Raw genomic sequence first — 16,115 nt, 5'->3', positions numbered from 1 at the left:
CTGCCCTGAAAGTCTGCACAGTGACGGGGCCCTGGGTCCAGGGGCTCAGGCATGAGTGGTCCTTACACCTCACAGTGCCCCTGAGGAGAGCCTGTTCCCGCTTGTTCACTCAGGGGTTTTCCCTCTCTTTTTGTTTATACAGTTCTATTTTCTTCCTGCAGTTCCATTTTCTTCCTGAGAGGTAGGTGCTCACTCTGCCTTTTGTCTTATGGTAGATTATCCAACGGCAGCTGGAGCAGGTAGAGGAGAAGCAGAGGCAGCTGGAGGAGAGAGGTGTCGCGGTGGAAAAGGCACTGCGCGGTGAAGCAGGTACTGGCTTAGTTTCTTTTGTGAGAGGTTTGCTCCTGAGGGAAGGCCCCTGTGGTAGGCTAGCCCCATGCCACCTCGTGTGGACCTCTGCTGGAATCCTGTTCCAGCAGATTTGAGGCTCCTTGTTAAACAGAGCAAAGAAACACATCTGCTTGGAACTGCCCTAAGGCCTAGGCCTGGTCCTCCCAGCCTCAAGCTTGCCGTTCACCCACAGAATGAAATCTTTGTCCATTTCATCCATTGGTGGCAAGCACTAGGCAGTCTTCTCCCCTTCCTCCTCCTCCGCCTTTCCCAACCCCTCATATTCTCTAGGAAATAATAACTGGGAATGAGGGAGATTGTACCCCAAGGAGCCATCACAGAACTGCACTGAGCAAGCCCCCAGCTACCCTCCATATGCCATCTCTCTTGTCTGGTTCTCCCTGGGCCCCTGCTCCTGCTCTGCCTACGCAGAGCACGTGAGGACACACGCTCCACGCCCCGCCTGTCATCTGGGTGGAGCACAGGCCCTCTTGGCACACACAGATTCCCTACTGAGAACCCAGGTCACCCAGGGCAAGGGCTTGTGTCCTGTGAGGAATGAGCCTGGAAGGGACCTTGCAGAATGACTGTGAGCCCCATGTGGCTGATGATTGCTGTTCTTGACAGAGTGTACTCACACCCACTGTGTGAAGAACTTCGATGGATTTGGGTTTGGCACAGTTGGGTACAGAAAGCCAGCAAATACCTGTGTCCTCCCTGGTCTCAAGGACCCAGGAAGCTATGTTGTTTCAGGACCTCACCACCCCAAGCCAGCTCTCAATCTTAACCCGAAGCCACAGGCATGTAGTGATAGATCTCTGCTTTCTCACAGTGGTGAGAAAGTGAGTCCTGGTCCATTACTGTGTGGGGAAAATACTCATCCCTTCCTAGTGACTTTGAAACCTACAGGTTCAGCATTCAAATTACTAGGCTGGGGAGTGAAGAAAGGTGGTAACCTGATTTTTTTGGTGACCCTTTATTATTTCCTTATTCTGGTGTTGCAAGTGAGGGCCAGGGAAGTGCATGCAGACTGTCCATGAAGCTGAAGAGGCTGCTAGGAGTTGGGCCAGCTGCAGCAATATGAATTTTCTAGAAAACAGGCCAGTGTGCTGGTGTCGATTAAATTCAGAGGGTTTTCTAGGCCTGAAGTTCTTGTGGTTTGTATTAGTGGGTCAAGCATAGAAGTAGGTCTCCTTTTCAAAATCCTGATTCAAGGTCTAGAAATTGCAATCAACTGAGTGAATGTCCTTCAAGTGAAGAGATGGGATGGGGAGGAAGAAGATAAAGATGTGGATGTTTTTGGATTTGTGGTTCATCTAATATTTAAGACCCTGACCAGCATGAGATACAGACCTACTGAGTCAGTTAGAAAGCCTGGGATATGTCCCAGCAATGCAAGCACTGATCCCACCTATCAAGTAGTAGACTCCAATTCACTTAACAGGGACACCAGGCTTCCTAGTGAACCTGTGGTATCACCACACTATCCTGAGGACTGCCCTTTCCTTGTTTTCACTCCTTGCCTTGCATGCTCTGACCTGGCCTTTTGTCTGTCTGGAGAGAGTTAGACCCTATCTACCTGAGTGCCCCAGTGCCAGATAGAACCAGGCCCACCAGTCACTTTCCTTATTGCCTCATCATCCTTTCTTCTCTTCATTATGCTTTTGTCAAGATGGCAAGTGATAGGTACATCGGTCAGCACAGAGAATAACTCCGTAGTGATACCTGTCTACATTTCACATTCGGCTTAAACCTTCAAGGAAGACGTTTTCCCATCGTTGTGAACCACCAGGGCTGGTACTTTAAGACATTCCGGTATCCTCTGACTGGATGTCGTGCAGTTTGAATCGAGGTACTTCCAGGAGCCCGTCTAGAACAGCATGCATCACTCAAGCTCCTGACAGACAAGCGACCAGAAAAAAGACAGCATTCCAGAGGGGCATAAGATTGACCCAGAATTCTTCTCTAGGGGTTTAAATAATTACTTTTCCCCACAAACGTGTACAACTAGAATTTGATCTAAGACAGTGGTTTTCAAACTTGTTGTGGTTTTTTTTTTCTCTCAATTCTCTTTACAAATCAAATTAGAAATTCAAGTTTAAAATGAAAAAAATTTGAAACATTAGACAGCACAATCTTGAAAATCCAGGTCATAGTGGAGCACAGCCGATGTCAGGAAGCTCAGCGTTCCGCTCATTTCTGGGGTCCGGGACTGAGAAGGAGCTGATTCTCACAGGTGGATGTGGCAGATAAGTTTCTTCCACAGCCCAGGATTGCCCACAGCTTAAATGATCTCAACGGTCAAAATTTAAAAGGGGAACAATAGGGACGTTCTTCCAGTTGACTCACTAACCAGCCTAATAGGAATTCATAACCATTAGATACCCTGAATCTCCATAAGAAGCTCCCATACATGAATACAAAAGCCAGTTGTGCTATAGTGTCTTGACATTCTGTCACTCACATAAAGTACCACACTGTGACAGGTGCGAGCTTGGGAGTATTTGTAGATAATAACCAACATAAGTCTAATCTCCAAAATAGGAAGAGTCCTCGAATCTCTTTCCTCATTGCTTTACTCATCTAACGTCAGCGCCCACACTGCCCTCTTCCTCTCACAACTTAGAGCTACACAACTTGAAAGGACACTTCAGACTATCAAATAGGCAGACGCCAGCTGCAAGCTGGGGAGTCCACCCTGCTAAACACAGATTTGGAGTTTTCCCATTAGGTCTTCAGACGCTCAGGACCTCTCCGGGGCTCTCTCATCCTCGCCTTCTAGCTCCCGCTACTCCTTCGGGCTCAGAATTCACTGGAGTGAGTCACAGGAAGTATAACGACTGTCGGTTTATTATAGGAAAAGGATACAGAGCAGGATAATCACACAAATGTCTGGGCTGGGAGCCCTCCAGCACGCGCCTCCTTGAGTGAGCTTGCCTTGCTTACTGGGGACTCCATCTCTGTCAAGGATTATCGGTTGAAAGGGGGCTTTGATTCTGTAGGAAGGTGCTGTGAGGTTTGGAGAGAGGTATATGCCAGCCTACCTCAAAGCAGAATCTTTGATGTGGTGAAAAATATGTGAACTTGTTCACTCCAGAAAGTAAGCAAAGGTGTGTCCATGCTTACCATGCATAGGTAATACACTTCTGTATCCCAAAGAGTGTGTGTCTCCCTTCCTTCACCAGTTAGGAAGCTCTGGGATGTCCATTTCAGAGGCCTTATTGGCTCCAGTAATTAACTCATCAAGATTGAGGCCTCACTGCATGATCACAGCACGGCAAGTCATGCTTCCTAAGGCTGATTGGTTGTTTACCAGGTGGTCATTCAGTGGCCAGCCCCTGCTTACCAGCACAAACCCGCATGTATGGTTCAGATGACAGAGGTACCTCAGTGAATTAAGGAATCCCAAGATTTTAGTTTTCTTCTCAGAAAACGAGGACAAGACCACCTTTCTTTCAGCACAGTTAATTCTGTGCACCACAGAGCGGCTGCCACTTCATGGAGTGACTGCTGTGCTGGATGGTCAGCTGCACATTTTGCCTGAGCACTAGCAGGCTGGACTTTCCAAAATAAACCAGCCATCTCACCCACCAGCACAAGAGTGTTCAGAGGACTGTAGGCTCTCAAAGTGAGGTGACCAGCAGTGCAGATTATTGGTTCATGATTTCCAGTGGGCTCAAAGTGAACATGTTGTGTATCTTATTGAAGTGTATTTTAAGGGAGTGAATGCATTTATGAACCATTTGGGAACCTTGGGGTTCCACAGAACACAGTTTGAAAACCACTGATTTCGTCCAGACTCCCTCCTTTAGACAAGACTGCACCAAGATCTCCCCATCCAAAGATACATCTATCCAGTTTCTAAAGACAGGTGTCAGTAGCTGTTTGGAGATTTTATACCATGTTTGGAAGATTCTCCAGAAACAACATTTTTCAACCATAAGAATGTATTTACAAATATGTTCTTTTCCTTTTCTTCTATTAATCTCATCACCTTGAAGGCTGATCTCTGTCAGAATTCCAGTGGCCCTGTTCTTATCTGGCAGTTAGTGTCTTTGAGATGAAATGGCACACTGGCCTCTCCTTCCTACTTTTCTCATGCACCCTGTTCCTCTTTTATTTCTACCTGACCCTTGATCAGTGTGAGCATCTTTCCTGTAAAAAGGTAATCTCAGCTGAGTGTGAGTATTTGGAGTCTCTGTATCCTGCTGGTACCCCGCCTTTCCTGAGAGAGCTCTGCTGTACTGGCCAGACCTGTTGAATACCCTCAGGTGTCTAAGGAGGTCGGCTTAAGGCAGGTTGCCCTTCCAGAGTGGTGTCTCATGGTCTAAGAACTGTTTAGGTCCAGAAGAAAAGGACTGGGTTCAGAACCTTCAACCCTTGGGCTACACATGTGTTCTTACAGGTCCCGGGGGCACCGGGAAGTCCCTCTGGTCCTCGGACTTTGATTCAGAATTAAAGTCCCTGGAGCATGTCCTTGCACATGAGCTGAAAAGCCATTGCAGGATTGCATTCTATTTCCTGATGTGCTTGCTCTTGAGGAGAAAATGCTCACTTGGGATTAAAAAACTGTTAGGATTGGCATTCATCGTACGGCTTGGAGAAAAAAGGTAATGCCGGAAGGATCTGAAATGTGGTGTGCTGTATGTTTTTTGTGATGGGGGTAGATGACCACCACCCACACAATAGCTGATTTTCTGCAGCCCACCAGCAGTGCCCAGCCTCTGCAGCTCAGGCATATTAAGAACTTAACACCCAGCTGTGTGAAGATAAAGGCTGGGGGTGCCTGAGGTTAGCAGACCTCCACGAGTCTTGGGGTACATTTTCCTGGGATAAGAACTATGCCTAAATCACAGCAAATTTCCACCTTTAAAGAGAGATCTGGTTGAAGTTGAGTCTGAACCTTCAATGAACAGAATTGCCTTGTCTCAAACCCATTTTGCCAAAGTGTTTGTAAGGAATTGGTATTCCAGTGGGATCACACCTATGTGTGAACTCTTGGGAGAGCTATGTCTGCTTTGAAACCTCAGGATTGGTGCCCTTGAAGAGCTTGTTTAAGGGGTGCTGGTCTTCCCACAAGCCCCTCATCCTGGGACTTAGAGTATTCAGTCGGTAAGGAACTACATAACCCCTGATCTTCCCCAGACCTTGCGTAAATCTTAGTTAAACAAGGTCGAGTCCCAGGAGCGAGGGTTTCCAACCAGGCCTAAAGCTTCCATTCTCGCTGGGAGGAGGTATACACAGCAGTCACACCGTTGTTGGCGATTGGCCCCCATCCCTGTTCAGTTACTTGTTCTCTCCCACCACCATGGAGTATGTATAGATACAGTGTGTATAATGCACTTACAGAAAGATGCATGCCTTCCAGCTGTTCCTCTTAGCCCTCTCGCTGTACCTATGTGAGTGTGTGTCTCAGAAGCTTCATTTCATTGATAGCTTTGGGCATGGGGAAAAGGAGGATTGTGTCATCCAATAACTCTTCACCAATTCCTTGTTGTAGACTATTGGGGAGAGTCTTATTACAGTGACATCATCGACTTGCATCTGGGTGGTATGTATAGCAGCATATGTTGCTGCCACTAACCCTGCTCAAACCCTTTCCCTGCCCTCTCCCAATCCCTGCTCGCCAACAACAAGAAGAAATCAACCTGATAACCCAATGACAAAAGCACATGCCCTTTTCCAGCTCAGAGCAGCATGCCAGACCCTCCCTGCTGCCCAGAGAAACCGAGCTCCACAAGATTTGGGGCAGCTTTCACTGGCCATGCTTGTTTTTATAACAAAACTTTCACCTGCCACAACACATCAACCTTCCGCCTGGTTCCTGTGAGACTGGTTGGTTGACATTGGCAATATACACATGCATGCCACTGTGACCTCCCCCCTGAATCGCATTACCAACAACTTCCAGGTACCTCTTCTCTGAAAAACTCACTGCAAGTATTAAATGGCAAGAATCAGCCTTGACCCATTTGCATTAGAGTGCGTGGTCTGGCTCCATTGCTGTCATTTCCATCTACTTTCATTGAACTTGAGACTATATTGACAGGTACTGATAGTGGTGTCTGCACTCCCTGCTGTGTCTCTTGGACGACATAGTTCTTTTCAAAGAAGACAGGACAAGCTCAGACAGTGCTTCTGCAAGGGTGGTCCCAGCATCAACCTCTTTACAAATGCAGACTGTTGGGCCCCACCCCTCACACAGAATCAGAAACCCTGAAGATGAGCCCAGGTTATCTGCCTTTTTTTTTTAGGTTATCTGCCTTTAAACAAACCTTCAGAGCGATTCTGATGTCCCCACTTTAGGGGACTACTAGCTTAAAGATGCTCAGTACTTCTGTTGTCTTCCTGTTCAAAGCTCAGCATTTGTGTCTGCTCAGGAGTCTGTTTTTCTAGACTTTGGGCAGCTTTTCTCCTGGACAGCTGGCATTTTGTCAGGAGGAATGTCAAGCCTCCCACCCTACGGTCACCTCCTTGGGTCCTTGCGTCCTTGGTCTGGCAATCTAACCTCTTCATCTCCCCTTGGAGGCACCACGCCTGGAAGGGATCTTAAAACAGAAAAACTGGCAAAGGAAATGACTATATTTTTATTCTAATTCATCCTTTAAGTCACTTCTTGGCCCATTCACTTAAAAAACAAAGCATTGATTTCTGATTCCTACTATAAGGCAACACCATGGCCCCAGGGAGCTCTGGTGGCCTAGTAATAAGGAAGTGCACCGCCAGCCAATCCAAATACACATGGTTCGAATCCACCAGCTGCTCTGTGGAAGAAGGATGGACAGTCTCTTCCTGTGCGTTTTACTGCCTGTGAAAACCCACTGGAGGATCAGCTCTGAGTTCTCTGAGTCCATTTAGGGTAACTTCAGGGAGGAGCTTGGGCTCCCGACCTCCTTGTGAAGGACTGATTGTGTGGGCTCTGCTTGCTGTGTCCTCTGGCCATTCCCCCTTTGAGTTTCATCCTGCAGAGACCCCTGTGCCCCAGAGCACTGGTGTATATGACCCTTCCCCCTCATGACCACTGATGCTGTAAAAGGGCTGCTGCTTACATTCCACTTAACCTGTCCCGTCCCTCCCTAATGCCCCTGACTCCTGTCCTTCCTCCTAACACCCCCTGGGGAATGTTTATGTCAATTCCAAGTGAAAATCAGTGTGTGGAAAGATTTTGTCTTCATTCAAAATCTGCTGAAAGAAACAGTCAAAATCTATTCCCTTAAAATTGTATTCACTTTCCTCTCCCAGTTCAAGGTCCTGTTGCTGTATAATCACCTCATTCCGTCTAGTTTAGCTGTGCCCCTACCCCCGTTGCATGTTACCATATTCCACTTGAGTGATGAGGTGTCGCTGGCTGCTTTCATTTCTAAATCCGTGAGCTCCAGTTAGCAGCTTTTTGGATTTAGAATTCCAGCATATTCCAGGGGAAACTGAAAGAAGTAGACGAAAGAAACTCGGTGTGTATTTAGAATTACAAAACACTGTACCCTCAAACACCCCAGAACCCTTGTCACTTGATTCTTGTGAACTCCTCACTTCCCTTTTTTGTCAGACCATGATGGATTTTATGTAAAATATAGACGTCTCTTGTGGGTCTGCTCACCACATAAGAGGCCGCCAGAGCTCTGGTGAGGGAGCACGAAGGCAGCCTTCCACTGGGGGAGGGTGTCACTTGAGGACCCCAGGCCAAAAAGCAAAGACCCTGTATTCATCCAGCCCCAGGGGAAGAGGTAGTTCCCAGAATTAGGACCCTTTTCCATTTCTGCAGATGCTTTCTTTTTTGAGTGCTGTAGAGGAATTATTTGGGAAGTGAGGATCTGGAAGCTGAGATGTGGATCTGTCTTTTACCCTCACAGCTCCAGCAGCCTGGGTAGCAGTGCCCATGTCGTTCCTGGCAGGGAGAAATCAACCCTCCGGGCAGTGCTCAGGGTGTTGGGCATTCTGTAGTCTGCCCAGAGGAGCCTCAAATGCCTGGTCTTTGCCTCATGCTCTGCCCATCAAACTGTTGCCTCTTGAAGAATCTTTTGATGGAACTCAACTATTTAAAGTTCCACTGTGGTATTAGAAGTATCTGAGCTACAAGAGTCACCTCTTCCTTTTTCCACATAATTAGTGCTTAAGATTTTATGAGGTCACATAATGGCCCCTGGTTAGGCACAGAAGGAAGGGCCCCAGAGTCACTAAACTCCCTCCTTCCCCTGGGACATTGGGCAAGCTCGCCCCACCACACCACAGGCAGGTTGCACTGCGCTGGGCCAAACAGATGGCTGAAATCTTTAGAGGAAAACCTCATCTCTTCTGAAGAACTTCAAATTGAACACACACACCTGATTTCTAGTTTTCAGAGACCTCACCTGTTGTCTTGGAGTGAAATTGAAAGCGCTCGAGCGATTTAGAAATGGAACAGAAAAAGGCCAGAACGTTGTTGCAAGGAGAGAAGAGGGAGGCCTCCTCCAGGCTGCCCGCTTCCCCTGCTCTGTGGTGCCCACACCTTCCTTTCTTGTTGCCTTCCCTAGATTTGCTGTTCTTGTCTGCTCAATTTGCCTGGCTCTAGATTTTCCTTAGGAATGTGGAAATCCTTGAGATTCTCTAGAGTGTGTGAGGGAGAGAGAGAGAGGGAGTGTGTGTGTGTGTGTGTGTGTGTGTGAGAGAGAGAGAGAGAGAGAACACACATATACATATGTGCTAGGTCTCTGTACTTATTTTTTTCCCCCCTTCATTTTCTTCTTCAGTCTTAAAGTTCATTCAGTGTTAAGCTTTCCTAGCATGTGTTATCTGGCCAATGTTGTCATATGTGTGTAGACGGAGCCTTCTTACCCTATCTGATGCCAGAGCCGCAGTATTGTCTGTCATCCTGGAGAGGGTCAAACCACGCTGCTCCCTGGAGGCAAGGATTTTGAAGCTCTGTCTCACATTCTTTGGGCTTGTGGCCAGGAGAGACCAGTCCTTGGAGAAGGATATCTTACTTGGAAGGGTCGAAGGTCAGCGCAGGAGAGGAAGACCCTGGGTGAGATGGATCGACAGTGACTGTGGCAGTAGGGGCAGGTGTGTCAGAGATGGTGAGATTGGCTCAGGACAGGGCAATGTTTAGGGCTCTGGTTCATAAGGTCACTATGGGTCATAGTCAACTCAACGGCGCATAACGGTCACCTCAGTTTTTGAGGTGGGCCCCTCAGCATTGCAGTGTGAAGGCTACCACACAGCAGAACAGCATTGAGGCTGACAAATAGATGACCTGGGTTGAGAAGTTGGAATAGTCAAGTATAATCTTAGCCCAGAGAACATTTGGTCTGTTTGTCCTTGCTGCAGCCATATCAGAAGAAAGCACTCGAAAACCCCGTCCTCCCTTATACCTGAACACCAAGAAATTCTCGCAGTCCTTGCATGTTGCTTTCTGCAGGTTCAAGCTGTCAGATTTGTGCATGTGCGTGTTAAGATTTCTTTCTTAGGGAAAACTGAGCAAAAATGCTTAATAATACCATTATTGATATCAACTGGAGGCAGGGGCTTGGATATTTTCCCAACATAAGGCAATCTTTAATAACTACAATGGCAGAGGTGCTGAAATCAAGTGTGAGAAGCAGAGGTAGGGGCTAGGGTCACCAGCACTGTGACTCCTGGTGCTCCTCCACTCCTCATGGGCTGGGCTGGCCAGTGAAACCCCTACTCCACTGTGCAGTATCCTGGTCCGCCCAACCTACCCAGCCCTGCCTGAGGGATCAGCCTGAGGGATGCCACTCCCCTGTCTGCCCCTCCCCCAGGTGCCATCCCAGCCCTGGAGTCATTTTGATCAGAAGGGGGCAACCCTTTGGACAATGTCAAGATGTGATACACACTTCTAGTGAGACAGGCAGGGCCTAGCCACAGAAACTGACACAGAACTCCCTGCATAGAAAGCTGGGCCCTTGAAATGCCACAGAGTTTCCTCTCCATCCCCTGACACCTGATGTGGCTCGGTGTTTGTTTAGAATCCAAATGAAAGTCAAAACCAAAAATGAGTCTCTCTTTACCTGCACAAGTTCCTGGAAGGGAGCACTGGTGGGGCTCCCTTGGGGCTGGCACCACTAACCCAAAGGCCAAGCTGCTCTGTGGCTTCTCAGGAAAGAGACAGTCTCCTGCCCTGTGATTGACAGCCACTGGAGGACCTGTTCTAGGCCAGTTCCAACTTGAGAGCAGTGAGTTTTTTGAGGATAGCAGAAAAAGGAAGTCACCTAGCCCAGGGGTACTTCACGGTGGATCTCTGCACAAGATTTAAGCACAAAAGTGGGGAAGACAGTTTCCAACTTATAAAAAGATGGTGTTTTATCATATGTGTGTGAACTGACTGTTGGAGTTCTGTATTTTTTTATGGAAATGCAGCTATAAACGGTGGCTCAGGTCACAAAAACATTTTTCTTGATGTTTCTAATGTATAGTATTAGACTAATGTGTTTCCATGGAGACATGCAAGATTTCCAGGCTGGGACTTTAGGCTCTAACGTTCTCCCCACCAGACTTCTCTTCATCACCCACCAGATGCTGACTGTAGAGACCCTGCAGTTTGAAGCCTGGCGATGGTCATGCATTGGCCTAACAGCAAAGATCTTAGAACCTTTAGAAATAGGAAGAAATGGGTGTCTGAGGGAAGGCATGTCTCTAAGACTGCTTTTGAGCCCATTCTAGCTTCCTGGTCAGCCCTCTATTTACCCAGCCTTGCGTCTGACCTCCCAGTTTTCTTCCCTGATGTGTTACCACCGACTTTTTCCTCCAGCCAGAAACTCTTGCCTCGTTTAACACTTAAGGGAAATGGTTTAATGAATGGCTAGCACAGTTCCTGGTTCCAAAGAGAGAGATTCCACAAACATTCCTTGTTTAGAAAACTAGACTATTATTCCATTTAAAAGAAGCATATGATTCTCATAAGACATTTCTGACATGTTTTGTTTTTTGTTTTGTATCAGGCCAGTGTTGAAGCCAATAGGTTAAATAACACCAGGCAGAATTGAAATATTAACCTGAAAGTGCAGAGCCTTACACTGACCTGCTTAACAGCCATTCTGTCCCTGGTGTTCAGACTTTATAACTACATCCCCACATCCCCCATGAGACAGTTACTGAACTGTTCCATACCTCTCAGTCTTAGGTAGGGCAAGAGCACGTGGGTTCTCGCAATTTGTGGTTCAAAAAAGTCTGAATGGCAGTACTGATAGAGGCTGAAGGTACTTCACATTGAAGCATTTTATGGGCAGGTTGAAGGAAAAATGTAAATATGAAAGAACAAGTGTGGAAAAAAAGAGAAGAACCATAGGGCTGTTAACTTCTGCTACCTCATCATCCATTCCTGGGCCATGGCAAGGCATCTGAGCACTTCAAGGGTGAAGTGCAAAAACCAGTATGAGATACCATCTCACTCCAGCAACAATAGCAAAGTTCAATAGAGCAACAAACAGCAAATGCTGGTGAAGTTGTGGAGAGACTGGAATGCTTATTCATTCACTGCTGGTAGGAATGTAAAATGGTACAGCCACTATGAAAGGCCTCTTAAAAAGTTGGAAATAGCAATACCATTTGACCTAGCACTTCCACTACTGGGAATATATCCTAAAGAAAACGGAGCCATGCACACCCATGTTTATTGCTGCTTTATTCAAATAACAAAGAGATGGAAGCAACCCAAGTGCCCATCAGTAAATGAATGGATAGAAAAACTATGGTACATCCACATAATGAAATCCTACCCAGTATTGAAAAGCAATTAAATAGTACATGGGGGAGCCTTCAAGATGTTATTCTAAGAGAAATATCTCTATCAAGGATAAGTACTGCATAAACACTGCTGTTATAAAATAGGACAGACATGGGGGTGTTGGTAAGGGAATGGGGAAAGAATGGGCAGATAATGAGCACTGCATTAGAACTGATGAAGGGAAGAACTGTTCAAAAGGAGTATATGATTATGCATTATACACATGAGAGCAGTCTGGAACAAGGGGTACATTGTGGGATGGGCTCAGGGAGGGGAGAGTAAAAAATATGCAACAATGAATACATTTTTTTTTTTAAAAGGGTGAAGTGCAGTGTGGAGACCACCCCAACTGAGGATGGGGGACTGGCGATCAGGGCCTCACTTTTCAACACCTCCTTATCCTCTCTGAGCCCACAGATTAGAGTGGGAAGGGGTTGGTTCCCCATTCCACACTGGGACTGTCTCTGTGTGTCCCTCCTCTTCACCCTGCTCTAGGAGCCACTATTTGTTCAATTTGCCTTGAGCCCACGGCCCTTTAAGGAAGACAAGCTTTTAGCTCAGGACAAAAGGAAGAGCTAGGAGTTTGTCCATCTCTTCCATATATAACTTCTTTAAGCCCCAGATTTCTCATTTAAAAATAGGAATGATGATGCCTGCTGGCTAGTCACCCAGAGCCATTGTAAGGATCAAATTACAGAACACAAGAGAGTCCTTTGAAAACCGTAAGCACTGTCCGTGACTATTTGATACATCACACCAGAAAGTGGTGGAACTTGTCTTACTATGTGATGATACCCGGCTGCTTTTCAAAATCACCTGCCCCCTGTCAGAGGGAAGCGGCCAAAGAAGCACTGATGTAGCGATGTATGTCAAAAGGAAGTACTGGCTAGTCCGTAATGACCTAGGGAGAGATTGGATATATTGTCAGGGTTTCGAATAGATCAGGGACGTCTGTAAGGTGAAGGAAGGCTGGGTAGTCCAGGATGCACATCAAGGTCTATAGGTAAAAAGCCTCCAGCCCGGACCAGGTTCAGAGAAGCTCCAGAGTAAGGACATGAGTGCAGGACAAGGACACAGCTGGAGACGTGATCTAGATGGTATCTTTTAAAGAGGCAGAAGCCCATCACTCTAGCCCTTTTTTCTCTCTTCCCCCCCCCCCACCATGTGCTCAACTGGTGAACCAGATCACCCAATTCTTGATCTCCATAAAAGGCCAAGCAAGTGCCATCAGAGCCGGTGGCTCCGCCCCCTCACCGCTCATTTCAAATTCTAGTCTCATGTGGAACTCCCCTTGTCTGCTTTTATTTCCTCCCTCAATTCTCATTTTTTGAAAGAATCTGATTTTTTTTAAAGTGTTTTTTCTGATTATAAAAATAGCATACATTGAATGTGGACATGGAGGACCACCCCGGAAGTCCTCACATTGGGGTCCTCCACATCCTGCCTCCTGCGAGTGTGGGGAGAAGACCTTCTCAGAACGCTTGCTTTACATGATGCTCCTTTTCATAAGTTCTTATTTCAGTTCTTGTATTGCTCTCTGTCTCTGAAGCTTTGGTCTGCGTAAAAGAAGCTAAGTGCTGTATTTTATGCATCTAAAAAGTAGAAACATGTATAAACATCCATCACCTGCTTCTTTACTGTGGATGTGGTTGTGGTTGTATGTTGTGTCACTGTCCCTTGCTAATGAGTGTGGACACTGCTCTAACTTGGACTTTTTATATGTAGCACCCATTGCAGAAAGCCACGATAATTGCTCACTAACTTTGTATTTAACAGAGTTTATCCAACTCTTCAGGCTCTATGGGTTTGCTCTCAGTTACTAATGTAAAGATTGATAGTTCAGGCCTAACTAGTGGCAACCACAGATAAAAGAGCTGGCACTTTGCTTCTGAAAAGATGACAGCTGAGGAAACCCAATGCAGCAGTTCTGGTCTGTTGCCACGTAGGGTCACCATAAGTTGGAATTGATCTTATGGCAATGGTTTGGGTTTGGTTTTCTGGTATTTTGAGCATCAACACAGACTCAACACTTTGGAGGGCAGAGCATACTTTTTAGGACAGGAAGCCTTCTCTCCTATCCCAGGTTTAGAACAGTGGGTGTACTCACCATAGACACACACACAAACTCTTCTTCTCTGGCTTTAATTTGGAAGTTCTACCCCATACCATATTCCCTGTGCCCAGAGCCCTGCGAGACATAGTGAGAGAGCTCCGGGGAAACATGGTGCCTGCATCCATTGATTTGCACAGAAGGGCACCTCAAGTTGTTTGTCTCCTGGGCCCCTCTGTGACTAAGGTTGGTTATTAAACCCTGCTGTGATCCTACAGCTCCCCGCCCTCCTGCCCTGCAGCCCCACAGCCCTGTTTCTCCTCTGGGTTTTGTTGTCTCCTCTGTGTGCTCCTGTGGTTCTGTGATGGTCCCTTGCTTAGCTCCTCTCCCTCTTCCTTGAGTAACTACTGGGCCTCCCAAGGTCGTAGTAATGTCTCTCTCCACACTGTCTTCTCTGAGTTGCCCCATCCATGACTTACCAGCATCATCGCTGTGAGTTTTTGGCATGTCTTGTCAGCTCACCCCTTTTAGTCGTATAGTCCAAAGTGTGACACCCCCCCTTTCTCCCCTTTGGTGGCATTGGATCCTTCCAGGGAGATGGAAGGACAGGAAGAAATGGGTGGTTTCCCCTCCCTGACACATGGGGGGATGGTGATTTGGACTGGTGAACATGTCTGTGCGTGCTCATTTCCCCAACATGTCCTGGCTCGGGAATCAAAGCATCACAGACCCCATACCCTTGATGTCACCTCAGGCTTAAGGTGCTGCTCCCACAGACTCAGGTACTCTCTCTGGCAGTCTGATGCCAACAGACCCCTCCGCACCCCTCAGACTTACCCACGGTCAGTTCTGAGCACATTTGACTGTGGTGAGGTCTCGTATCACTTGGGCTTGGATGGTGACCCCACATTGTCACCTGCAAACCTACATGCAGTATGGCCACTGGCCACATGTTTCATATTCTGTTGCACAGAGCGAGGCAGACCTTTCTGGGGGTTCTGGGCATTTTTAAGAGAGGGAGCCCAAGGCCTAGAAGGACCCCATGTGCTAATGCGCAGATGCACAGCCCTCCCTGTAAGGAATAAAGGCTTCAGAAGGTGTAGCCCGCGAGCAGGTGAGCTGCCCGCCCTGATGGGACTCTGTGCGTCTTCTCTGGCGGGATCCTCCGCTGCTCTTGAAAGCCACACGCCCATCAGTGACTGCCGCCTAGTGCCTGGGTCTGCTCTCATTCAGTTTCCGTGCTGAAAAAAGGACTTGATTCATTTGTAGACTTTGTTTCCCTTGTTTCTGCTTCTCCATTTCTTGTATTTTTTTTCTTTTCCTCCTGTTGTTCCTTTCTCACTTTTTCTGCTTTTTGTCCTCTGCTTGTTTTTTATTTCACCTCCTCCCTGTCCCTCTCCACTTCCAAATTTCCTCCTCTTCCTCTTCCTTTCCTTTTTTTTTTTTTTTTTTGTTTCCTTTCTCCGTATCCTCCTCTCCTTGTTTGGTCCTTTTTGAAGTTGAGCCCAGTGGCGGGACTCCACGGCGTAGACCTCTCTCCTTCTGCCCTTGCTGTGTCCATGAAGGTAACGTAACTCTACCAACCTCATCCCTGCTGCCTCCGACGGGGTTGTAGCAAACATTAGTCACACAGGAACCCAAAACTTGACTATTTCTCCTTCTTCCTCTGACACTTGATGGCCCTGTTCCAAAACCCCCACAACTATGTGGCAGTTTCTTACAAGGTACAGTATCCCTTTGACTGTCGAAGGGGAGGACTGGGTGCAGAGTGAAGCAGGGCTCCAGGTCCGGCCTGCGGGGCTGCAGCAGAACGTCTCGAGATTGCCCCTCTTCCACAGTTGGGGCCTTTACATTTCAAATCCCAGACAGAGGGGTCAGGGGCACAGGCGAGGAACCTGTGCAGCAATTTGTCCTGTGGAGTCGAGGAATACTGTCCTTAGGAAGACTGGTCTACACAATGCCCCCCCGAGTTCTTTTTACACAAGCAAACGTCTCTACCCTGTGTCTTGCTGAGTG

General features: G+C 47.3%; 1 protein-coding gene across 2 annotated transcripts in view; it reads left to right on the top strand.

Moving 5' to 3' along the window:
* Window positions 1–16,115, top strand: part of MICAL3 (microtubule associated monooxygenase, calponin and LIM domain containing 3) — a 126,739-nt gene that overhangs the window by 107,979 nt on the left and 2,645 nt on the right. For both annotated transcript variants that reach the window (XM_006891341.1, XM_006891340.1), the window contains exon 28: window positions 216–309. In XM_006891341.1, the coding sequence (XP_006891403.1) occupies window positions 216–309 (94 nt within the window). The remainder of the gene's footprint in view (window positions 1–215; window positions 310–16,115) is intronic.

Source organism: Elephantulus edwardii, unplaced genomic scaffold (assembly GCF_000299155.1).
Source record: "Elephantulus edwardii isolate Elephantulus edwardi_28Jun2011 unplaced genomic scaffold, EleEdw1.0 scaffold00096, whole genome shotgun sequence".
Taxonomy (NCBI): Eukaryota; Metazoa; Chordata; class Mammalia; order Macroscelidea; family Macroscelididae; genus Elephantulus; species Elephantulus edwardii.
This window is presented reverse-complemented; position numbering and strand designations above follow the sequence as displayed.